This window comes from Micrasema longulum, unplaced genomic scaffold (genome assembly GCF_059751315.1).
Source record: "Micrasema longulum isolate JH-2025_06_02 unplaced genomic scaffold, ASM5975131v1 h1tg001289l, whole genome shotgun sequence".
Classification (NCBI taxonomy): Eukaryota; Metazoa; Arthropoda; class Insecta; order Trichoptera; family Brachycentridae; genus Micrasema; species Micrasema longulum.
Genome location: NW_028278476.1, coordinates 1 through 25,848, shown reverse-complemented (window position 1 = coordinate 25,848; position 25,848 = coordinate 1). Strand labels below are relative to the sequence as shown.

The 25,848-nt window shown below is 34.3% G+C and overlaps 1 protein-coding gene across 1 annotated transcript in view; it reads left to right on the top strand.

Annotated features, from left to right (window-relative positions):
* The window catches only part of LOC148276075 (oxysterol-binding protein-related protein 6-like), a gene marked incomplete at its 3' end in the record, with an annotated part of 65,565 nt that extends 39,724 nt beyond the window's left edge, over window positions 1–25,841 (top strand). Inside the window, exons 7-16 of the mRNA XM_088234788.1 lie at window positions 3,034–3,132; window positions 4,841–4,959; window positions 6,323–6,478; window positions 8,807–8,897; window positions 13,989–14,108; window positions 14,697–14,870; window positions 17,831–17,934; window positions 21,138–21,269; window positions 24,683–24,791; window positions 25,757–25,841. Of these exons, the coding sequence (XP_088090914.1) occupies window positions 3,034–3,132; window positions 4,841–4,959; window positions 6,323–6,478; window positions 8,807–8,897; window positions 13,989–14,108; window positions 14,697–14,870; window positions 17,831–17,934; window positions 21,138–21,269; window positions 24,683–24,791; window positions 25,757–25,841 (1,189 nt within the window). The remainder of the gene's footprint in view (window positions 1–3,033; window positions 3,133–4,840; window positions 4,960–6,322; window positions 6,479–8,806; window positions 8,898–13,988; window positions 14,109–14,696; window positions 14,871–17,830; window positions 17,935–21,137; window positions 21,270–24,682; window positions 24,792–25,756) is intronic.
* Between the last annotated feature and the right edge of the window lie 7 nt (window positions 25,842–25,848).

The window sequence follows — 25,848 nt, the reverse complement described above, 5'->3', positions numbered from 1 at the left end:
GCATGGAAAAAAATAGGGATTACATAAAAATAAATTTGATTTGCTACACTAAAGTGTAAATATACTTCCAGAAAAATAGTTAAAACGGTGATAAATGGAAATGGACAATATTTTTTTAAATAAATAAATGCCTAGACTTCCATATTCAGCCGGATGAATCTCACCCACGTGATAAAGGTTTCAGCTCTTTTACTTCACAAAAGTCAACAGATGGAAGAGTTGCGGAAATGTGGATGTTCGAACATGGGCAGAATGGTGAATGTTACACAGTGTGTAAAGTGGCCACTTAAACCAGCCAACGACAGGTCATAAGCCCTGTAAATGCCTAGACTTCCATATTCCCTTCTCGAAAACTTTTTCCCTTTCTGTTGAAATAAATTTAAATATGAACAACTCCCTAGGGATGAAATCCAGCCAGTCTGCAAGCATTTGGACATAATCAAACATTGTTGAATTACTACCTGGTAAAAGAAGAAGTATAAAAATTGGAAAATTGTTTCGAGGCGTTGCCTAGTCGGTGATTTGGTTCAGCCGGATGAATCTCACCCACGTGATAAAGGTTTCAGCTCTTTTACTTCACAAAAGTCAACAGATGGAAGAGTTGCGGAAATGTGGATGTTCGAACATGGGCAGAATGGTGAATGTTACACAGTGTGTAAAGTGGCCACTTAAACCAGCCAATGGCAGGTCATAAGCCCTGTAAATGCCTAGACTTCCATATTCCCTTCTCGAAAACTTTTTCCCTCTCTGTTGAAATAAATTTAAATATTTTTTTTACCTATTTTCAATGATTTCACTAAAAATATTTTTACATTTTTTCAAAAAATTATGTAATCTGTTTATTTATTTGATTTATAAACAGCATTTTAAAATTATTTTATGTACAAATAAAAAAAAAACAAATAGAATTTTGAATTTGCATAAAATAACATACAATAATTTTTCCCCTAAATGTTGGGAAATTTTATTTATATGGTATCTGCAAGACGTGTAATCTAGCTCCTATGTATCATAACTGGAGACGAGAAACAAGAATCCTAACCGTCCACGCGCTCTGTAGCTGCAAGACGTGCTGGGATATTTATTTATTGTACAGCGCCCTTGAGGTGATTTTCACAAAAACGGCGCTATATAAATTATCCAATTATATAATATATATTTTTCCCCTAAATGTTGGGAAATTTTATTTATATGGTATCTGCAAGACGTGTAATCTAGCTCCTATGTATCATAACTGGAGACGAGAAACAAGAATCCTAACCGTCCACGCGCTCTGTAGCTGCAAGACGTGCTGGGATATTTATTTATTGTACAGCGCCCTTGAGGTGATTTTCACAAAAACGGCGCTATATAAATTATCCAATTATATAATATATATTTTTCCCCTAAATGTTGGGAAATTTTATTTATATGGTATCTGCAAGACGTGTAATCTAGCTCCTATGTATCATAACTGGAGACGAGAAACAAGAATCCTAACCGCCCACGCGCTCTGTAGCTGCAAGACGTGCTGGGATATTTATTTATTGTACAGCGCCCTTGAGGTGATTTTCACAAAAACGGCGCTATATAAATTATCCAATTATATAACATATTTTGTTTTTGCCACCACTTGCACCACCGGTTTCAATTTGTACCAAAAATGACCTTTATATTGACCACTGTCTGTTTACCTAACGAAACAAGTACATAAACATAACTTTAGATGGAAATTAGTAAAAATATTGACCTTTATTGAAAGTGGCACGTATATTTGCCACAGACCTATAAAGGGTTAAAGTTATGCATAAAAACACTTCTCCACAATCTCCACATCGATTTTGAAAATACAATGAATTTTTCCAAATCTATTTCATATATCGTGGGTAAACAAGGAAAACCGGTTAACTACGTTTTTGGCATATTTGAGTTATGAATACCATTGACCAACAATATTTTGAGTTTGTCCAAATTTTTGTAGACAAGGACTGGATTAAACTCCCCGGGGAGCTGTTTATAATAACAAAATACAACAGAGATGAAGAACATTTAAGAGTAGGTAATATAGAAGTCTAGGCATCTACAGGGCTTATGACCTGTCAATGGCTGGTTCAAGTGGCCACTTTACACACTGTGAAACATTCACCATTCTGCCCATATTTGAACATCTTTTTTTTTTTTTTTTTTTTATAAAAAGAAATATTTGCGTTCTTATAATTTACCCAAATATTTAATTTTGAGGGCCATTCTCAACGAGTTGTAAATAACTCACTATTAGAAAATGGAATCAAGTTGGGGTAGAGTGGGATTCGAACCACGGACCTTTGGTCTGTGAGTCCGAGACCTAGCCACGGGATCTATATTCCTTCAATTCTTTCATCTTTTGATGTTTGTGAAGTTAAAGAGCTGAAACCTTTATTTATGCGGGTGAGATTCATATAATTGAATTATTTCACCTGCATACTAGGCAACGCCTGATAATGTTATTTTTTCAATTTAACTTTAACAGTTTTAACTTTTTTCACACTTGCCGATTCTTCAAGCTTTACACAAAATTTAATGGCACAATGTTGCTCCGAATTCCGCTGGTCCATTTTGCGTGACACACAACCAAAACACAACTTCACTAATAGCAGCCACAAAAATAACGTGGTTGACGTAAGGAGTTGAAACTCGCACTGGGCTATCGGAGGTTATTAATACACATGCTCTATAAAGAGCAACAACGCAGTGTTGTCAGATCGCTTGCAGAGTTGCCAGTCTCATTACTTTTCTGCCACACCTTGTAAATTCTGTAATGTATAATAATACATTTCATGAATAATAAACAATAAGTATTTAAAAAAAAAACAAAACTTGATTTTTAATGGACAACCAAACTTTAAAATGCAATTTACGCAAAACTAGATTTTTGCGGTTAGCTAATAAAAGTTTTTACTTGGCTATGCATTGCATTTATACAAATGCTGAGGAATCACTTGATCTGAATTACCCCCCCTCCTCATTGTTCAGAATTAACGAGTGTCTACAGCATTTATAACATTTTTCTTTCAGGATTGACCAATCAAGAGAGAGATGGCACTTCAGCGCCCAGACAACGAGGGTCTCTAGTAGCGGGTACTCCGGGAAGTCGACTCGCAACATGGATCATAGGTTAGCCATATTCTTGAACATCAATCAATTTTATTTATCTTTTTTGGGTGATACCGTGTATGTTGGATTTGATCCGGCGTTTCGGCTACCATTGCAGGAGCCATCTTCAGGGAAAACTGTGTTTTATAGGGAAATGTATGTGTTTATGTACTAGTAATTTGTACCGTGTCACAGTCAGCAGTAGGCACATTTCTAGTTTTGTAGGAAAGAATAATTATGTTTATGTACTAGTAATTTGTACTGTGTCGCAGCCGGCAGTAGGCACATTTCTATTAGTTTTTGTCATATGTAGTGCTGGGAACCATGTTGAATTTAATTTAAGCCCGTCGTCTTTGTTTATATTATTTGGATGTCTGTGTATTTCAATTAAATTAAATTAAACATAATTATTCTTTCCTACAAAACTAGAAATGTGCCTACTGCTGACTGTGACACGGTCGGATCAAATCCAACATACACGGTATCACCCAAAAAATATACATAATATTGATAACAGTGACCGTGAAAACCTTCGCACCTAATCAATCAATTTCTTGTAAATATATCCGTCATGGTGTTGTTCTGCGGTGTTTTAAAATCTGGGACATTAAAAGCCCCCCTACCCACCCAGATCCGCTCATTGCAATGCAATTTTCAAGCTATTAATATAAATATACTGGAGACCAAAAATCGCACAAGGTCGGTTCGTTACATAAAACAATAAAATGACTAATCAAAAAAAAAAGGTCAACACATTTCCATAGAAGACCTTAACAATTATTTGAATTTTATATAACTGTCCTTGATCTTCATCATCATCATACTCCTGTCCGCACCAGATGGTGCATAGGGCACTGCATTTGTACACTAAATGCAGCGCATATCGATCAGTTTCGGGTGCCAGTCCTGGGACATGAAATATTGCAGCGTAGAACCACCCTTTTAATAAAAATTGTATCTCAAGCATGGTAGGCGAACGCGCCAACCTCTACACTTAGGGCTTATGACCTGTCATTGGCTGGTTTAAATGGCCACTTTAAACACTGTCTAACATTCACTATTTTGCCTATGTTTGAACATGTGAATCATCAGATGAATCTCTTCACAACAATTTCAGCTCTTTAACTTCACTTAAGTCAACAGATGGAAGAATTGAAGAAATGTGGATGTTCAAACATGGGCAAAATTGTGAATGTTACACAGTGCCTAGAATAGTAAATGCCTGGACTTCCATATCCCTTCTCTAAAATATTCTTCATCATTGATGTACATTTAGTGTACAAATGCAGTGCCCTATGCACCATCTGGTGCGGTCAGGAGTATGATGATGATGAAGATCAAGGATAGTAATATAAAACTTCATTGATCGGGTTGTGGTCCTGTGGCTAGTGTCTCTGACTCACGGACCAAAGGTCTGTGGTTCGAATCCCACTCTACCCCAACTCGATTCCATTTTCTAACAGTGAGTTATTTACGATTCATTGAAAATGGCCCTCAAAATTAAATATTTGAGTAAACCATAAGAATGCAATTATTTATTTTTTTCAAAAATAAAAAAAAAATCTACTGTAATCTGTTAATCTTAATGACTCCCTCGGGGGTGAAATCCAGTCTTTTGTCTGCAAACATTTGGACAAACTCAAAATATTGTAACAAAGTTCATGCTTTGAATATGCATAATAGTTATATTGATGATTCTTTGTTCTTAAACCAGTGTTCTTTGTTTTAGAATCCGGGACATCTTTGGATGGAGCGGCCAAAGAGATCGGACAAGCACAAATCACCCTTCAACAGTTGGCTCAGTTGCTGACCGTTCTAGAAGCAGCCGGGGGGTCACAAGATGGCGATGTAAGAAAACAATGTTTACTTAATCTTGGTTTCTTTAAGTCGCCCTAAACAACAACAAAAAAGAAATAAAAGTCCTCCTTGAAATAGTTTATTGTAGCGAGGGGAACTCTTAACCCTTAAAACTTCTTTGGTGGGTGGGAGCCACCCCCCCCCCGATACAAAGACACGCTACTTCTTCTTCTTTTCCACATCCGCTTCTAAGTGGAGCACGTGGACATCACCAGTTGCCTCCAAGAGACCCTATCGCCAGCCAGCATTTTTGCCTCTTCCCAAGTCAATCCAGCGTCCCTTAATTCCGCCAAATAAAGTCTAAAGATCGTCATTGACGACCTTTCAGGACGGCGTGAGCCTGCAGGTTTAAAGAAGAGGCAACTCGGGTTTAAGTTCTCCTGAGGCATGCGCAGCACGTGTCTAAGCTATGTTCACTGCCGCATCCTCAAGACGCTCGTTATAAGAGGCTGCTGCGTCCGTTCGCGGACTTCAACGTTAGTTATAAAATCAAACCACCTAATGCCTAATATTCTTCTCAAGCACTTACTCTCAGAAGTTTGGTGTTTTGAGCTTTGGTGAGGTGCCAAGATTCGCACCCATATGGAAGAACTGGCATTATACAAGAGTTGAACAATCGGCATTTCGTTTTGACCGAGTATAGACTAAAGTTCCAGACAACACGCATCATGTTAAAAGTTGCTTCAGCAATTTCTAGGCGGACTGCGAGCTCTCTGTGCTTCCATCCTCAGTTATGTGAACTCCCGAGTATTTAAAGCTGTCAACTTTCTCAATCCTCTGTCCATTATTATAGAGAGGCTGATCAGGGTCAGGACAGGATTTGTTGCACACAATCTGAGTCTTTTTTGTATTAATTTTTAAGACCCAGACGAGTTGAGTTAGCCATGCAGTGTGTCAACAATATCCCGAAAATCACCAACAGACTTTTCACACGACACGCTACAGCTGCTATTTATTTATTTATATTATAAACGCCCAGAGGGCTCTTACAATATGTAGCTAAAAAGTACACAAAGTATTATAGCGATTGACATAAAATGGAATCCCAATTAATTCACTAAATATCCTAATAATTATAAAAAAACAAAATGGGAGTGAAGTAAACATGAATAGAAATTAAAAACATATTAAAAAGAGGAGAATTGAGGGGATGGCCGTTCAATTATTTTTTATTTACTTAAAGACAGTTTATTACACATTATTTGAGATATAAGTTCCAACTCTATGGGACTAAATGTCCTGTGTTGAGATGGGACGTGCAATGAGGAAGTTCAGTGTCTTTTTGAATTTTTTTTATTTGTTAAAAGACTATTAATTTGTGTTCTTGTCTCATTTTGTATTCCTTTTGTTCCAGATAAATCTCGAGGGTTCTTCACCCAGCGTAAAGAAAGACAGGAAGAAATTCGGTCTTCGCAAGAAGAAGTCAGGGTCCTCTAAAGGGGGCTCTGTAGACTTGAGTGGGACAGCCTTGCGGGTGGAAACGGAGCCGCAGGGGGCTCTCAGCCTTACTGTGAGTATATAATAACAATTTACGCTCGGATAACATAAATGGTACAAAAGTTCCACCAGAGATCGAACACAGAAATATTGTCTTTTAATAGAGAAATAAATGCTAACAAATAAAGTTAAGTTTTCTGTGTCTACGGTTCCGAGACGTACCCGTCTCTTCGTCGGGACACTAGTTTAAGTTAGTGAAACAAGATATTTTTAATTGAATCGGCATTCACTTCGTAACACTTCATTATAAATTATTATGAAAATAAAACTAAAAATATGTTCCCTTTGCGACCACCCTCACCGCACTCACCCTCTTAGACCCGCGTCTGTTAACACTCTCTTAGCCGAGCGATGTCTTCCCACACATTAAATCTTAGACTTACTTATTGCAACTTCCACTTATGTGCTAAATTTGAAGAAATAAATTCCACTTAATGTTTTGTCCATGTTTTCATATCTGTACTTAAGATAACCATCCATTCATATGCCAACACCTTAGATAAGAATAAAAACCCCCTGCTCTAAGTTTCACTGATTAATCTGTTTATTTTTTTGTTTAGATTCGATGACATTGTGAACAATATTCTGTGTTTATTATATTAGTTTTATATCACCCGTCGATGGGAGGAGTGCTCTCCCGAAACTATAGTTGTGTTCTTGTAAAAGAATAAAATTGTGTAACACTGATAACAAAGTTTTATTTTCATAATAATTTATAGTGAAACAAGTGCCGTAGCGCAGTTGGTTAGATGGCTGACTGTGTAGCTGGCATCGCGGGTTAGATTTCTGCCAGTTGCCAGAGAAAATCAGAGAAATATTTTTTCTCAATTGGTCTGAATGCTGTGGTGGATTTTTTATAACTTCTTTCCATTTCCAATCATATACGACTACTCACTGCACGATGAAATATTATCATCTGTTAACATATTACAACAGAGATGAAGAACATTTAAGAAAAGGTAATTTAGAAGTCTAGGCATCTACAGGGCTTATGACCTGTCAATGGCTGGTTTAAGGGGCCACTTTACACACTGTGTAACATTCACCATTCTGCCTATATTTGAACATCCATATTCCTTCAATTCTTTCATCTGTTGATGTTTGTGAAGTTAAAGAGCTGAAACCTTTATTTATGCGGGTGAGATTCATCTAATTGAATTATTTCACCTACATACTAGGCAACGCCTGAAAATGTTATTTTTTCAATTTCTACACTTCTTCATGGACCAGGTAATTTATCAACAATATTTTGTGTTGTTCTTCATCTCTGTTGTAATGTGTTAATATAAACAGCTCCCCAGGGAGTTGAATCCAGTCCTTGTCTACAAAAATTTGGACAAACTCAAAATATTGTTGATTATCATCTGTGTCTAGTATATGAGATTTAGGTATTATACTCGACACTAAAATTTCTTTTATAATTCATATTGACATGTTATCAATAAATCCTTAAAACTCCTTGGATTTATTAACAGAAGCACAACTGACTTCAAAAATATCAATACCCTTAAAGCCCTCTTCTGTTCCCTAGTTTATCCGCACCTAGAGTATTCCTCTGTTATCTGGTCTCCATATTGTTCACATCAAATATATTGAATCAGTTCAAGCTCGATTTTTAAGAAAGATAGGCTGGAGCTTGGGCTTATCCAGAGACCAATATACATATGATAAATTAGAAACTAGCTTAAATATATCTTCTCTTGAAGACCGTTGAAATAAATCCGACCTTCTAGTCCTATTTAAAATTCTCAACTCACTCTTTGATGCGCCTGAACTACTGAACTCGATAAAATTAAATATCCCAACTAGAAACCCTTGACAAAACTTACTCTTTCATACCGATAACCATAGAACTAACTATGGTTTTCATTCCCCTTTGCCCAGAATTCTTAGGTCTGCTAACAAACATACCAGTCTTGATTTCTTTGATAACAAGTTGTCTTCTTTCAAACGACCACTGAATCAAATTAAATTATAAACACCTCTCTCCCGCTTCCACTCCCACCAAGTCTACTATATACCATTGTCTCTTTCTTCTTTCCTTTATAATAATTTTCTATCTATAAATATGTCCTTGAAAATGCCCATTGGGCATATATATAAATAAAAAAAAAATCCTCTTCCTATGTTACACAGTGTGTAAAGTGGCCACTAAAACACAGCCAATGACAGGTCATAAGCCCTGTAAATGCTTAGACTTCCATATTCCATTCTCAAAAATGTCTTCTTTTTGTTGCAACAAATTTGAGTAGCTCCCTAGGAAGGAAATCCAGCCAGTCTGCAAGCATTTGGACATCCTCTAAACATTGTTTTTACTAACCGTTTATAATTTATTTTACAGTCTCTATCACTAGGAGCGCCACCTTCTCCTCAGGCAACTCTTTCTGCATCAGCTCATTCATTGGCTGCTCCTACATCATCGTTGCCACTTGGTAAGCTCTTTTATGATTTGTATCGCTTCTTTATTTATTACATGGTGAATAAAATACAGCACTTGGTTGTGTAGCGCGAGCGTAGCGGCGATGATGGGTTGAAGAGACTGCACTTGAACTACATGCTGGAGCTAAGCAAACTGCGCTGATCTTGTTGGGCTGACTGCACGAGCTGACTCATGTTGGCTGCGTCCTATGGTCTCTTTATAGACGACGTTCCTTTGTAGTTCATTTCTTCATGGTAGGGACGATGTGAATGTACTGCAGAACAATGCTCCCGGTTTAACGTGCAATACTATAAGAGTTGTATTATACTAAAGGGATATTGGATTCGATAGAAAATGATGACAATGCATCGTCGGTCATTAGTCTACTTCAGGTGAACTAATTTAACATGTGTGTGTCATCGACTTTGGACTATGAACCCTACAAATGTTCTCCCTAAAAGAGAGTGATTTTAGATTTCTGCTTTATTTACAGCTTTGTTAATTTTGAATGTTCGCTCGGCCTTTTAATCACTTTATAATTTGTTTTGTTTTATTTTTTCTCTTTTCTAGTATTTCTCTCTACATTTTTGGCTTCTACACTTCTCCGTAAGGCACTGTGTTATATTTTGCATAAACCCCCTCCCTCGACTCAAAACATTCGCCTTGCGTAGTTGTTTACGTTTGTTTGATGGAAGCTCATTGTCAATGCGTTGGTACTGTATTCATTTCACATATCGTTTTCTTATTTCCCTGTTTATGTACGAAAACCCCTTTTGTTCAGTTCATTTAGTCGGTGTTGCTGCATTGTGCGAGTTTAACCTTTCCCTTACTGTCCTAAAAACTTTCGCGCGTTACGGTGCTGTGTAGTCACTACACATGCAAAAAATGAGAGATTTTAAATCCTAAAAGTGTAATATTCATCAGCAATTATTTTTTTTTTATAAGGAATAATTAGAGGCTTGTCAGCAGGTGAAAAAGAGGGGATATGGAAGGAGTTAGTGAAAAATTCACTACAACGCCCAAGCCAATTGAGAAGAAAGTCTTTTATGGATTTTTTTCTTGCAACTGGCGGGAATCGAACCCGCGACGCCAGTTTCACAGTCGGCCGCCTAACCGACTACGACACGACGCCTGTCAATTGCTTCAATTATATATAGTTGAAGTCAAAAGTGATGATAATTTTAATCTAATCTTTAATCTAACATTAATTCATGCTCTCAGTGCGTGCAAAAGAACCGCCCCAACATAAGCCGGGAAGCTACTAACGCAGCTAACGGGCATCAGGGAGAAGTACAAGAAACTTTGTTGTTCGCACGTGTGACGCATAAAAATTGTCCCTCTCGCTCCCAAATACACCTGTATTATCGAGAGTGAGTGTAAAGAGTGTGCGAGACAATTATATATTAGGATTACTCTTTTACTAAGAAAGCAACATGCGACACATTGGTAAACTTTCTATTGTATTGGTACATCTCCGATTTTTGAACAAAACGCTTTTTATGTTCCCAATAAGCATTAATTATTTAATTAAAAAAAAGATTTTTACCGATACGCAAATGTATAACGAAAGAATACCAAAAATCTCAACCCATAATTTATTATATTTATTGAGATATTAAAGTTATTAGTCCTTGTCTAGAAAAATATGGACAAACTCAAAATATTGTTGATAAATCACCTGGTCTATGAAGAAGTATAGAAATTGAAAAAATAATAATTTTCAGGCGTTGCCTAGTATGTAGGTGAAATAATTCAATTAGATGAATCTCACCCGCATAAATAAAGGTTTCAGCTCTTTAACTTCACAAACATCAACAGATGAAAGAATTGAAGGAATATAGATGTTCAAATATAGGCAGAATGGTGAATGTTACACAGTGTGTAAAGTGGCCACTTAAACCAGACATTGACAGGTCATAAGCCCTGTAGATGCCTAGACTTCTATATTACCTTTTCTTAAATGTTCTTCATCTCTGTTGTAATATTTTTATATAAGTAGACATATTTGCTAATAAATCCACTGTGTGTATACATACATTACAACAGAGATGAAGAACAACACAAAATATTGTTGATAAATTACCTGGTCCATGAAGAAGTATAGAAATTGAAAAAATAACATTTTCAGGCGTTGCCTAGTATGTAGGTGAAATAATTCAATTAGATGAATCTCACCCGCATAAATAAAAGTTTCAGCTCTTTAACTTCACAAACATCAACAGATGAAAGAATTGAAGGAATATAGATGTTCAAATATAGGCAGAATGGTGAATGTTACACAGTGTGTAAAGTGGCCACTTAAACCAGACATTGACAGGTCATAAGCCCTGTAGATGCCTAGACTTATGTATTACCTTATCTTAAATGTTCTTCATCTCTGTTGTAATATGTTAATTAAAGTTATTAGATGCAATGCGTACTGGCTACACAACACCGGGAAGGGAGAGTTAAATAGGGGCTTATTTTGATAGGTTTTGAGATGAATGTACTCCCCTCCACATACCCAAAACCCGAGAGGTCATAATTAAATTTTATTAGCACTAACTTTGTGGTTATTCATTACAGTAAAATAAATAAAACACCGACTGGTTTCAAAACAAATAAGCTTCTTCGTCAAGATTTACGTAACTATAGTCCTTAAAATATAGCTCGATTAGAATGACAGTTGTCAGCAAACGTGAGGACATAACTTTGTAGCAACGTCTAAGGAGTGATTTATATTGACGCGAAAAATCATTAGTATCTGGCATCAAACATGCTTTTTCTTTCTTTTTCTTTTTTCAATACAATGCTTGACATATAAATTAACATAATTATATCAAATCAGCATTAAAACTAAAATAAACCTAATTATTAACGAAGTTCTTACAAGGTTACGTCATCTTGTAAAAATGTCAGAGATGGGACAAATTGATCAATTTAAATGGATCGAATAAAAAATAGTTAATTTATTATATACATAAAAGACGAGTTATACTTTAATCCACAAATTTGGAATATCCAGTGACCGGTTTCATCGCTTTCGCGACATCTTCGAGACTAGTCCTTCTCTGGATATTCCGAATTTGTGGATTAAAGTATCACTCGTCTTTTATTTATATAATAAATTATAATGAACTTCCATCATGAATTTTCACTTACAAACTTAAATAGTTAATTTGTTGTTGTTCATGAATAAAAGTATTTAATGTTTTATTGTTTAGTAAATAGTTGTCTGAAGCACACTATCATAGGCTTGTGTTTGCGTTTTTATATTAATTTTTGGAAACAGAGTTTCATGATTGTATGAAAAAACCGATAAAATCGATTTGATCTGTTTGATGTTAACTAAATACTGCACGTGGAGCTAATAAATGAAGTTTTTTTTGGGTGGTAATTTGAGATGCATATTTTCTAAACTAGACCGGAGTGGACTTAAATAAATATTGTTTATTTGGTTATTAATTCATTTTTTCTTATTATGAATAGCTTTTTTAATTTCTAAGATTTCCAAGTTGTCTAATTTAAATATTTTATTTTCAACATGAAGTACTTTTAATCTTATTGAAATTATGATTATTTTCTATCAGACGGTTTGCAAATTCAGAAAAATTATTATTATTTAGGTACTTTGAGTGTTCTTTTACTCTAATATTAAAGATTCTTTTAGTTTTTCCAATGTAGATTGAATCGCAATCATTACAATTTAATTGGTATATGCCAGATTTATTATATTAATGGACGTTGTCTTTGTGATTTTTTAACAATTAGACAATTGTTTGGAAAAAATGGCATTTATAAAAAGAATCCGCCTCCATTGTTTAGCTTTATTTATTGTAGGAGTAGAATATAAATATTTTTTTTATAAGTTTGCGTTTTTGTTATGATATTTTATCAATTAAGTTCTCATTATATCCATTATTATTAGCTAAAGAAGAGAGATAAAATTAGAAATATTTTTTTTATTTTTTTATTTTTGAATACCCCGCTACGCCTCTATTTTGAGGCTTATCAGCAGGTGGAATAGAGGGGATGTGGAAGGAGCCAATTAAAAATATACCACTACACCCAGACCAATTGAAAAAAAATCATTTATAACAAAAAAAACGATATTTCTTTTTTATTTAAATTTTATTTTTTTTTAGACTTAAAATAGTACAAACATAATTAATGAATGTCCTAATATTAACTTATGTCTAATTATAATCAAAACATATACTAATTATTAACATTTCTAAACAATATACGTACACTTAAAAAGAAAACTTCTATAAAGCTAACACGAATAAGATTTCTTTTAGTCCACTCCTGTCTAGTTTCGACATTATGCATTACCACCCTTTTACTAAAAAAAAGACTTGGTTTATTGGGTACACGTGTAGTATTTAGTTGACATGATAAAAATAAAATAGGAAATAATTCATTAGTTACGTAAACCTTGATGAAGTAGCTTGTTTGCTTTGAAACAAAGTTATTTTATTGGTTATAGTTCAGTTTCGCTTATACTTAAAACAATGAGGAAGTTCAGCCTTACGGGAAATTGGATTCAAAAAATGTTTTCTTGCGTGCGGCAAAAATTAGAGCATTCAATTGTGCAGTAAAGTTTCTTAAAAATGTACGAAAAAATAATATAAAATATTTTAATAAAAACTAACTACTTTGAACGGCGTCACTAGTTCGTATGAATCAACCAATGATAAGAGAGCTGTGAAAGATATCCGTTTTACTTACCGTCAATTGATCAATTGGCAGAACTCACCGCGAATAAGCGGAAGAGAACCTCTGACGTCACATGCGGAGTTATTTCAGAAATACAAAACTTCAAAAAATCATAGCGCTGATAATACAATATATAAAAATTAGTTTAACAAATAAATTAAATCAAACCACTGAAATTCCTCATTGTATATTTTTTTACTTTTGAAAATTTAAATTTCACTATATGCTGTTTTAATTTAATTTACCTCAGCCGCTTTCAAGGTCCCTTTCTGGTTTTGAGCTCCGTTCCCTTATCAACCATTTTCGTTTGACCATGTCTCCGATTATAGCGCCTTTGCCGTGATGTTTCGCAAGATTTCGCTGTATACTCATCCAATTATTGAGTTAATTTATCACGTTTGTACAGCCGCTGCCAGGCCGCAGTCCCTGCCGGGGGCGGAGCACCTTTCGGGGCCCTTGTCAGGCCCGCTGGGCTCCACCCCCGACCAGCACGCCAGAGAAGACTTTACGATTCTGGCGAAGGATAGTGAGTAAAAATTATTTCAACCCTTAATTAACACTTTCCATTCCTCGACACACCACATCATTTTTCAGCCATTCCTTTTCCGTTCAAGCTGCTAGACTTTGGAATGAGCTCTTCATATAAAAAATGCACCTTCTCTAGCCACCTTTAAGAAACACCTGAAACATTATTATACAGCCTGTAACTGGAGGGGTGGATCATCGGTGGCAGAGCAATGGAGGACCTCAATGCCTATCGATTTAACCCCCATGTATGAGATTATTTTTTATTTGCAATTAAATCAAATAACGACTCAAAACTGTATTGTAGAATAAAAGGCCTAAAGGCATTATAAAATAATTATTTTTATACTTAATATTAAATAATTATTTGATGATGATGACAAAGATATTTAATTTTATAATAATGACACGAGTCCCGAAGATGTTGCGACAATTATGAAACCAGTCACTGGTCATTTCGAATTTGCGAATTGATAAAATAAATCATTTGCTAAGAACACAAACTTTTCATTACAAACAAAAATAATATCCCCTTCTTAAAAATGGTCCAGAAATTCAGATCAAATGTATATTTAATTTTCTCTTCCAGTTGTCACGACTCTAAAGAGTATCCTGACTACGCTCGCCACGGAGAGAGATCGGCTAAAGGTGGTGGTGGAAATGGAGCCTCAGAACAGTACTCCGGCCAATCCTTCTGCCACTAACACGGCTATGGTGGCTAGTCTTCGGTCCAACCTGAACTCGGCTCTACAGCAAAATTCAGGTATTTATATTCATTAAAATCTATTACAGTCTTTAAAGCAGTATTCACACGAGAACAGGAGAGTATTATATTGTCCTAGCATCGGGCCTATTGTCCTGGGGTGATAAGAAATTTGGAGGACAGGTCAATGAACTGAGACATGGGGCCCTTATTACAATCGGTCAACATTTATCTTCAATTTTGTCTAAAAAGTAAAATGAAGTTTTTTGTATGAAAATGGAATACATATACAATTTTTTTTTCTAAACCTGTTTAATTACAGGTAACTTAATCATGTCCCCGCAATTTGCGTTTTTCCGCAATTTACATATAATTTTTATAGTCCCATTGAATTTTGAATTTTTTAGTACATTAAAATATATGCAGTCGAACTTGGTTATTACGAGGAAGATGGGACCGATTGAATTTGCTCGTTATACCAGAGAAAGGTTTTTTTTTATATAAACACTATTGCACATTGTCACTAAGTAAAGAAGTAAATATGGTACATTGATGGAAAATCCTGCGTTTCTTCAGGTACAAAACCATTGGAGCATTGCGTCATCTACATTAAAACGATCGCACCTTCTAATTTTTTTGTGTCCATGATATTCTTTTCAAATGCAGACAAATAAATATCCTTATTTTTCCACAACGTTGTCACTGTGGATGAAGATAGAGAAAACTTTGTACACAATTCCAATTTTTTGCGCCACGTTCGATTTCACGAATAATTGCCACTTTTACAAAAAACTGAAAAGAAAAAATTTTTTTGAAAACTGACGGCACAAGAGTCTGAAGTTAGTCTCTATCAATATACCAACTTGTTGGTAAGTTAAATCGATATTCGAAATTATTGCCGCCTTTTTAGTTTTTTTTAAAATTGTAATTTTGAAAACAGTTTATTGTGTTTTACGAACATTTATTGCCGCCATTTTGGCCGCCGAGCTGGAACAGGTCAATATTGCCCTGGCTATTTTACTGTCCTCGTGTGAACCCTGCTTTAGAAAAGTGCAGTTTCTATAAACAAAATTAACCTTATTTTGTAGAACAAAAAAGATTCAGTGTCAGTGGCAAAATAATATATCGTCAGTATTCTGATAAAATCCTCTAAATGCACCATTGCCTGTAATTAGAAAAATCTATTTGATCGTTATCGGGGAAAAAATTTGTTGTAATAACAAATAAAAATGGCACTGGCATCCGGTGAGTTTCTTCGTCAAAGCAATCAGCTTGGCTGGCCATGTTTAAGTAAGTTTTTTATGTGATTCCAATTGGCTGTATTATTTCACAAGCAATTAAAATAAATCTTTGAGTAAATTTTGCGTTTTCTTTCAAAACATTGCCTTAATTTAAGTGTTAGTCCAATTATCCGGATTTCTGCATATCCGGATAACGTGTGGCACTCATTAATCCGGATACAAAGAAGACTAAATTAATAAACAGAGATATAGTAGGGCCAATTTAATAGGTCACATTTGATACTTCATCAAAATTCAACAACATAACCTTTTAAGAGCGGTAGTAAAATATTATTTATTTTTTCGAATTTAGAACTGCACAATTGCTTAACTTTTTTCAATTACGATTACTTTTTTATTGTAATAATGGCAAAAGAAGGTAATTTTATGATTTACTTTCACCAATAAACCATTCTAAACATAATAAACTTTTTCTGTTCTAAACGTCGTTACAATGTTGCATCAGTGAACCCTTTTTCTTTTTAAACACTAGGGATGTTACCCAGAAAAATCGAATGTTGATAGTTTTGTTAAATTATGTACATATCTTATTTTGTTCCTTAAATTTAAGATAGAAAATAATAATGGAACAGGGATTCGACTTATGATTTTGAAAATAAAATTACAGTACCTATAAGTACTTTTTCACAGCAACTGAATTCAATTGACATATATTATGTTTGAAGTCCGAATCGATTCATTCACTTTAATCGATGTTTTTAAGCAGGTTACCTCACTATGAAGCTAAAACCGACAAATGTCAAATGTGGCCTATTAAATTGGCCCTACTATAATTAACATAATGTTCACACAATTTTAAACAATATGTATTTATGTACATCTGTATTATTTATATTACAAAATGCGCAATGAAAGAACAAAAATTTAACATAAGCTATACATTTGTGGAGCAGTTGATTCAATATTGGTGTGGGTAAATGAGATAATCCATTTTACTTCTACCTAGCTCCACTATCCATTTTTTTAAAGCCTTTTTGAACATTTTCTCGTTACTAATTGTATTAATAATAGTTTTATAGATCGTTATGATTTTTGTAAATACAGTAAATCTCCAATTATCCGGATTAATGAGTGCCACACGTTATCCGGATATGCAGAAATGTAATTTTTTCCCATCGTGCAACATTACGCGGCGACATCACGAACACAGTCTAATGTATTCAAATATGATTCTACGCTCCTTCTGGACTATTCTTAATTCTATGGCCACGCCATTTTATTTAAAAAAATAACCACTGAAATTCCTCACTGGTCGTCAGCTTTCACAATGTGACCATATTGATAAAAACCCCCTAAAAAACACTTTTAGTTACAGTAATAAAAAATAAATAAACAATTTGACTAAACTTTCTCATTGTGGAGTCTATCAATTCCAGCGTTGCCAACTTCCATGAAACCTAAATCGGCAGACTCAAATAAAGAAATCTGTAGATTTCAGTAGAATTGTTATCAGCAGGAACAGCTTCACAAAAATAACTGCTATATTTACAAACCAGTTTCGCATATCACAAACCGTTCTAAAACCGTGGTGAGTAAAAATAACGTATTGTTCAAGATTTTTAAAATCGTTCGAATTGCTCTGGAAATTGGCGGAGTTGGCAACGCTGTCCAGTTCCCCCTCCTCTGTCTCGCTCGTCACTGCCGTCGCAGCGAGCGCGACGAGGCCCCACTGCATGAAGTAGCCTGTAGCTATATTCTAGTTGTTTCTCCACTGACCAGCTTGCCCCATGGGGGATATTGCAGAGCTGAAGGGTCGTCTGGCCAGGATACACGACGCATCAGACCTGGCTGAAGTGTCCTCCATAGGACCTCCGTCAGAAATTGTAAGTTCCCTGTTTATATTTTCATTTATTTATTTTTTTTGACATGATTAGACATGTTACAAGTTGATAAAATTTTATGTATCCAAACTCAACTACAGCAAGACCTGGACAGTATTCATGAATGGACCAAGAAATGGCTTCTCACACTCAATGTTAACAAATCTATTGTCCTTAAAATATAAATCGATTAAAATGACAGTTGTCAGAAAAAGTGAGGACATCATTTTGTAGTAACGTCTAATGAGTGATTTATATTGACACATGAAAAATCATTCATATCTGGCATGTTAATGAATTTTTTTGATACAATGCTTGACATATAAATCAACATAATAATATTGTTGATAAATCCACCTGGTCCATGAAGAAGTATAGAAATTGAAAAAATAACATTTTCAGGCGTTGCCTAGTATTTAGGTTAAATAATTCAATTTGATGAATCTCACCCGCATAAATAAAGGTTTCAGCTCTTTAACTTCACAAACATCGACAGATGAAAGAATTGAAGGAATGTAGATGTTCAAATATGGGCAGAATGGTGAATGTTACACAATGTATAAAGTGACCACTTAAACCAGCTGTAGATGCCTAGACTTCTATATCGCCTTCTCTTAAATGTTCTTCATCTCTGTTGTAATATGTTAATAATTATATAAAATCAGCTTTAAAACTAAAATCTACCTAATTGCTAACGACGTTCTTGCAAGGTTACGTTATTTTGTAAAAATGTTAGAGATGAGACAAATTGATCAATGTAAATCGATCGAATAAAAAATAATTCATTTGTTTTTATTCATAAAAAAAGTATTTAATGTCTTATTTTTTAGTAAATAATTGTCTTCAATACACTATAATAGCCTTGTTTTTGTGTTTTTATATCAATTTTTGGAAACAGAGTCTCATATTTGCATGAAAAACCTGATAAAATCGATTTTATCGGTACATGATCAGTGATCAATAATTTCCATCACTAGTGACATTAGTTTGACTGCTGTCATTTTAATCAAGTTATATTTTAAGGACTATACAGTTCTTCACACCGGCTTGACAAACCCCAAACTTACCTACAGTCTAAATGGTGTAGATTTGAAAGCTGTGAAATAACAAAAAGACCTCGGAATAACAATAACAGATGATTTAAAATGGGAATGTCACATATCAAACATAACAAAAAAATCCAATTCAATTATCTACTTGATAAAAAAAGCCTTCTCATATATAACACCGAATATGCTACTAAAAATATACAAAACCTATATCAGACCTACTCTGGAATACGGGTTCTAAATATGGAATCCCTATTTTGTAAAGAATATCAACTTGTTGGAAGAGTCCAAAGACGAGATACAAAGTTGTCGCCGAGCCTAAAACGGCTTCCATATGTGGAGACTGGAAACTCTCAGTCTCACAACGCTGCAGGAACGGCGAGAAAGAGGTGACCCGATAGAGACATATGAGATACTCAACAGTCACTATAGCTGCCCAAATTTAGATCCCATGTTCGAGCTTAAACAAGATGCTCATCTTCGAGGCCACAGCCTGAGGCTGGAGGAAACGAGATTCAATCTAAATCCACGGAAGCATTTCCTGAGCAATAGGGTTGTTGATGGTTGGAATAAGCTGCCGCAAGAGCTGATCTCAATGCGTCGTCTCAATGGGTTAAAAAATGGACTAGATTTGTTTCGGAAAAGTTAAAGTGCGCCAACAGCTAACTTTCGTTAAAATAGATTTAAGCATATCAGCTTTAAGCTGCTCAATTAAAATTAATAAAATAATATAATATTATTGCGTATTGTCTCTTAAGTAACAACACGGCATTTAAGTAAGTCATTTTTGTTAATTTTATAGGACGGTGAAAAAACTGCTTATTTGATTAAAAAGGTCAACTAAATTATGCCTTAAAATGTATGAAATGCCTAATAAAAACTTTAAGTCCAATTGAACGTAGTTATGCAAAAATCCACAATTTTGGAAAAATAAGATATTGATGTTATCGGATGCAGTAAGGTCAATTCTATGTTCTGTAAAAACAGCCAGACCACTTGTATACAAACAACTGTTATAATCACCTTCTGAAAATAGTGTCGGATCACAAAAACGGCATTTCTCAATTTACAGAAAACACTCACAGGACTAGAAAAATCTTACGATACTTTAAAAGAATCATTAAAACCGGTCAAATAATTAATTAGATTCTTATTTGTAATATGAAAAAAAATGTATTGATTGTTTTTCATTTAATTTGGTAATGTATCCAAAATAAAACAAGTTTATTGGATTATAATTCTACTTTATTTTTTGTAATAGATGTAATAATATTTGTATAATTCTGCATAATTTATGAATGAAACCTGTGTAAAACACCAATGTAGAGTTTCAACAATAATTTTCAGAACAAACCTGTATAAATGAAATCAATATTTTTATAATTATTATATTAATTTTAAAGTCATACCCTTACAATTTTTTTTAAATAATGGAAGGTTTTTCCCCAATATAACCAAAATATTCTTCTAATATACTCCTAATTGAATTTTAATTACTCTGCTTATTTTGGCTTGTATAGAAATCCACAAACATAAAATAGCAATTATTTTTAGCATATAAGGAAACTTTGTAAATATTTAAGCTAGTTTGTTTGAAAATGTCCTAACAAGACGAAACGCGTCACAATATACCCTTTGTATATTTTATAAAAAATAAAGTAGAATTATAATCCAATAAACTCGTTTAATTTTGGATACATTACCAAATTAAATATGGAATTCTACCAATTGTCTGCATACACAATAAAAATGTTTATCATTTTTCAAAGTCAAAAACATTCCAACTATTGTGTAGATTTTATAATTCACTCTTTTCACAAAAGTGGTATTATCTCAGTTTCACATTTCTATGGCTGGCTGCTTTCTGCATAGCTACGTTCAATTCTTCTTCAATTCAATAAAATAAGCAGTTTTTTTCGCCGTCCTGTAAAAACAACATAAATTGTGTTGTTACTTAAGGAACGATATTACTCAAAACGAGGTCTTTGTTTAATACGCGTCAATTGTTCAATGCATCTGCTGACACTAGAATTAGGCCTGTAAACTAAATTCCGATTTTTCGGAGCCCATCAAACCTCTCCTTAAAAATGTATAAATCTTGATGTATTTATTATAGATTTCCGTCTTAATATTTATATTGCATTGGTATAATTTTAGGCTACTAGACCATTCCATACGTCACACAGTTATAGCTCATCGTGTGTGTCTGCCTCGGAGTTCTTCGATGCGGAAGATCTTATTTCTCTGGATGGCCAGGCGGAGAACGCAGATCTTCCTAGTGCAGTCGGGGTAAGGAGAGATGATTCACTTTATACTGACGGTAAAAAGGCCGAGTGATTGATACAAATTCAGATTAATTTGCTAGACCAAAGAATAAAACAGAATATTTAAGGTGTTAAATTGGGATAAAATATCAGACCGAGAACTCTTGATATTATGAAGATATAATACTCTCCAATAGACAGAGTATTTGCCTCTTTAAAATAGTTTCACGCATATGAAAGATGTTGATTTGAAGGTTTATTTCACTCTCATTCCTACCGAAATTAAAAAACGGTGAGTTTATTTTTGAATTACTGAAACCCCTAATCTTTTTTTTTTATATGTTGGTAATCAGGATTACACAGAAATGTTTGATTTTAACTTTGACAGCTGTCCTTTGACATTGTGAATTCCTGTCGTCCTTATAAATGATATGTAAGGCAAGTTTTATTTATTTATTTATTTATTTATTTATTAACGGACATTGTCCATGTTTACAATTTATAAGGTTTAAATATTACAATAAAAGAGTAGTTTAAAACATTTAAAGAAAAAAGAAAGAAGCATTGACAAACATAAGGGACATCGAGACAAGATCTGGACTATTTATTTAGTGCTCGTTTAAATCGTTGTAAACTTAAACCAAAAAAGTCCAGATCCTGTCTTGAGTTAACAATACGACAAAGGCGGGTCATTGGAGAATTTAGGCCATAGTTTGTTCTATGCTGATCGATGAACAGTACTTCATTGTTTCTCAATCTACGAGTCGGAATATTGAATTTTACTTGTCCCAGTAATGATGGAACATCGATTATACCATTTAGTATGCCGAACATATATATGGAGTCAATATTAGTTCTACGTTTTTGTAGACTAGAAATATTTAACATCGACTCTATTTCAGCATAAGAATAATTATCTCTCTCTAGTCCAAGCATCCACGCTATTTTTCGAAGCAAGCGATGTTGGACTGATTCAATGTGATTTATGCGATTGACATAGAATGGAGACCAGACCACTGAGGCATATTCAAGAAGAGGGCGAACAGTTGAGCAATAAAGAGTTTTGATTGTACGGACATTAGTAAAATCAGAGGATATTCTGTTAATGAAGCCAAGTAATTTCAGTGATTTATTTACTGTATTATCTATATGCTCATTGTATGTCAGTTTATAGTCCAAAACAACTCCTAAATCTCTGATGGACTTAACTACATCAATTTTGGAGTTTTCTAATAGGTACTCGAAGGAAATTGGTTGTTTTGTTCTATGAAATGACATTATTTTGCATTTTTTAATATTTAGTTCTAATTTATTGACTTTACACCATCGGTTAAAAGAGTTAATGTCTGATTGAAGAAGAAAGCAGTCTTGTAAAGTTTGAATTATTTTGAGAATTTTGTTGTCGTCCGCGAAGAGCCAAAAACGAGAGTAAGAGAATGATTTAGCAACATCATTAATAAACAAATTGAAAAGCAGGGGTGCCAAATGAGCACCCTGAGGTACACCCGATGTAACATCAATACTGGTTGATAAATAGTTATTTATCCGAACATTTTGTGTCCTACTAGTTAGATACGATTTAATAAATGATAGTAATGGATCTCTTATTCCCAAGGCATGTAATTTATACATGAGAATTTTATGATCTACTTTGTCAAATGCCTTGGAAAAATCTGTATAAAGAACATCAATCTGCTGACCATTTTCAAGTGCTTTGACAATAACCTGGGTATAATCTACCAGGTTAGAGGTGGTTGATCTGGCAGATCTAAATCCATGCTGTTCATCGATCAGTATATTCTTAAACATGGGCGTGATTTTGCTAGCAATTATAGCTTCAAACATTTTAGGGATACAAGATAATGTTGAGATAGGCCTATAATTGCTAACATTAGATTTATCGCCTGATTTAAAAATAGGCCTTATATAACTTAATTCCCTTAAGGCCTTATATAATTAAACATATTTCAGTAAAATTAAACAACTTTTGTCTGTTTATTATCAGTTTGAGACCCATTCTTTATAAAAAATCATGTCAAATAATTTCTTAAGTATAAAAGATAAAAAAACATTAAAAATACCAAAAAAATTCAATCAATTCCCTTGGTACACACAGAATAAAGCATGTTTTTCATATTTACGGAATTAGTTCATGTCTAAAAGGTTTAAAAATTTAAGGATTTTACTATCATCTTCGAGTCTAAGCCCATTTTTTTAAAGTTAATAACTTTTTCCCATTTCAAAAGTAAATTGAGTTACATGATCGCCTTCTGGGGAACTGGTAACAAGACAGACATAACAAGAATACAAAGACAACAAAATAAAATTCTTAAACTAACATACAACCTACCCTACCTGACCTCTACGACTGAACTGTACAAAAAAACACACCACTTTGACATAAACTACTTGACTAAAATTGAGACCTTAAAAATTGTGCACAAAATAACACTGGGAAACATACAAGACGACGACATAATATTAGCCAAAAATGCTGACATACACAAATATAACACCAGACAACAACAACACTATCATATTGAAAAAGCAAAGACAAACATAGGACAGTCAAAAATACTACATAATGGACTTAAACACTACAACGACTTACCTTACTACTTGAAAACTTTTACTGGAGACAAATTTAAAATCAATCTGAAAAAGCACATGATGACTGAACTAACGAGACTAGACGAGACATAAAATGACTAGACAATATAAAATTTCTAACGTAACCCTAACGGGTTTTTAAAAATTGTAAATATAAAATAAACACAATTTTCAAATATTTAAAAATATCATTAAATATTTTTTTATAAAGGAGTTGCTTTATTATTTACCTTGCTTATAATAAACAAGGTTTATACTTCAAAAGTGGATTTTTCTGCAATTAAATTTCTTTAAATTTACCTAAACTGTTGGGAACAGGAGGGATATACTATTGTGGGCCAATCAGGAACTTGTCAACATTTGCTTATGTGGAGAGGAAACCACTCAAAACTCTTCAGGAGAAGCCGGCCTGTTGGCAGCAGTCAACGGGCCTGCCGTTCCACTAGAGGAGTGTTCGGCATTTTGTTCTCTACTTTGGTTTATTTCACCAATTGCCCGCACTATATTGACCATGTATGATACTACCTCTCGTGTGAGTTCTTTATTACCTATCACTTCATTAAATATTAGCGTTCTTATAATTTACCTAAATATTTCAATATTGGTTGCCATTTTCAACAAGTTGTAAATAACTCACTATTAAAAAATGAAAATGAAGTTGGGGTCGAGTAGGGTTTGAACCTCGGGCCTCTGGCCCGTGAGTCCGCAACACTAGCCACGGGACCACAACCCGATTCAATACATTTACCATTTTAGGGGATTCAAACAACCATATGATTTGAATGCCACTTTGTATAGACAATGTCAAACTTTTCTAAACATTTTCAGGGTGGCGTTATTGAATTGGAGGGAGATACATCTTCCGAGGCCGGTAGCTTGTCCAGTGAAGAGGGATCCGTTAGTTCTGAAAATTCAGAGCCTCCGACTGACCTTACTCGTGAGTATCATCACATTGATGATAAATATTATTTTAACCCTCGTATCGATATGATCACCAATAAAGCTGTGAAGACACTTGGTTTTATTTTGATAACAACTGTAAAAGATTTTAACTGAATAAATTATCTCAAAATCTTCACAAATCCGAAAATTTAAAAATCCGAAAACACTTAGCTTATTTTTTAGGTTGGATAATTCATAATACAGTCAAATGAGCAAGACGGGACTGACTGCATTTGCTTACTAAGTTCACAAAGCTTGGATTTTTTACACGCAATTTCAACCAAATGTGTGATACTTTGTCAATCCTTTCGGCGAAAACACCAATTAGGTACTTGGACATTTACATAGTATCATAAACGTAAACCGATCCCAACGCCCAGCGGCATCGGTAATAAGTTAGTCCCCCATTTGGATTTTATTACTTAGGTTCTTATTTCGAAAATGATGTTCTTAAACAATTGAAGAGTTTTCGCTCAGCTGTTGACAATATTTTTGTTCAGTATGTCCGAGAAGAAGCTCGTTATAAAAGTGAATAAATGTATGGAGAAAATTGCAAACTAAAATGTCAACTAATGTTTCTTCATGATATCCGAGATCTCGCTATTTCCGTGATCGTTAGGACCAAATTCGACTGTAGTAAAAACGAAAATAAAAAATGCTTTTGAAACATTTATTATTTACAGTGAAACCCCAAAACTATGTCCCCACAATTTGAATTTTCCCGCAATTTAGGTATTATTATTGTAGTTCCATTGAATTTTGAATTTTTGAGTATATTAAAAACTGCTTTGACAAATGTTTCATCTGTAGTATTGAACTGACACAGACGAGTTCTTTTATAAGACTCGTAGCAGTTCAAGCTGGTAGCAAAATGGGTTTCAATATTTGGATGTGTTCTCTTCATATCTTTGCCCCAGAAACAGATGAACGATTGATCTGTTTACGCATGTGTGCCTATAGCGTGTGGTTGTGCAGTGGCCAGTGCGGGGGCGCCGGGGCTGACGGCGCCGCACGTGTCTTCCCGCTGCACGCCCCAACACAGAGGGCGTGAA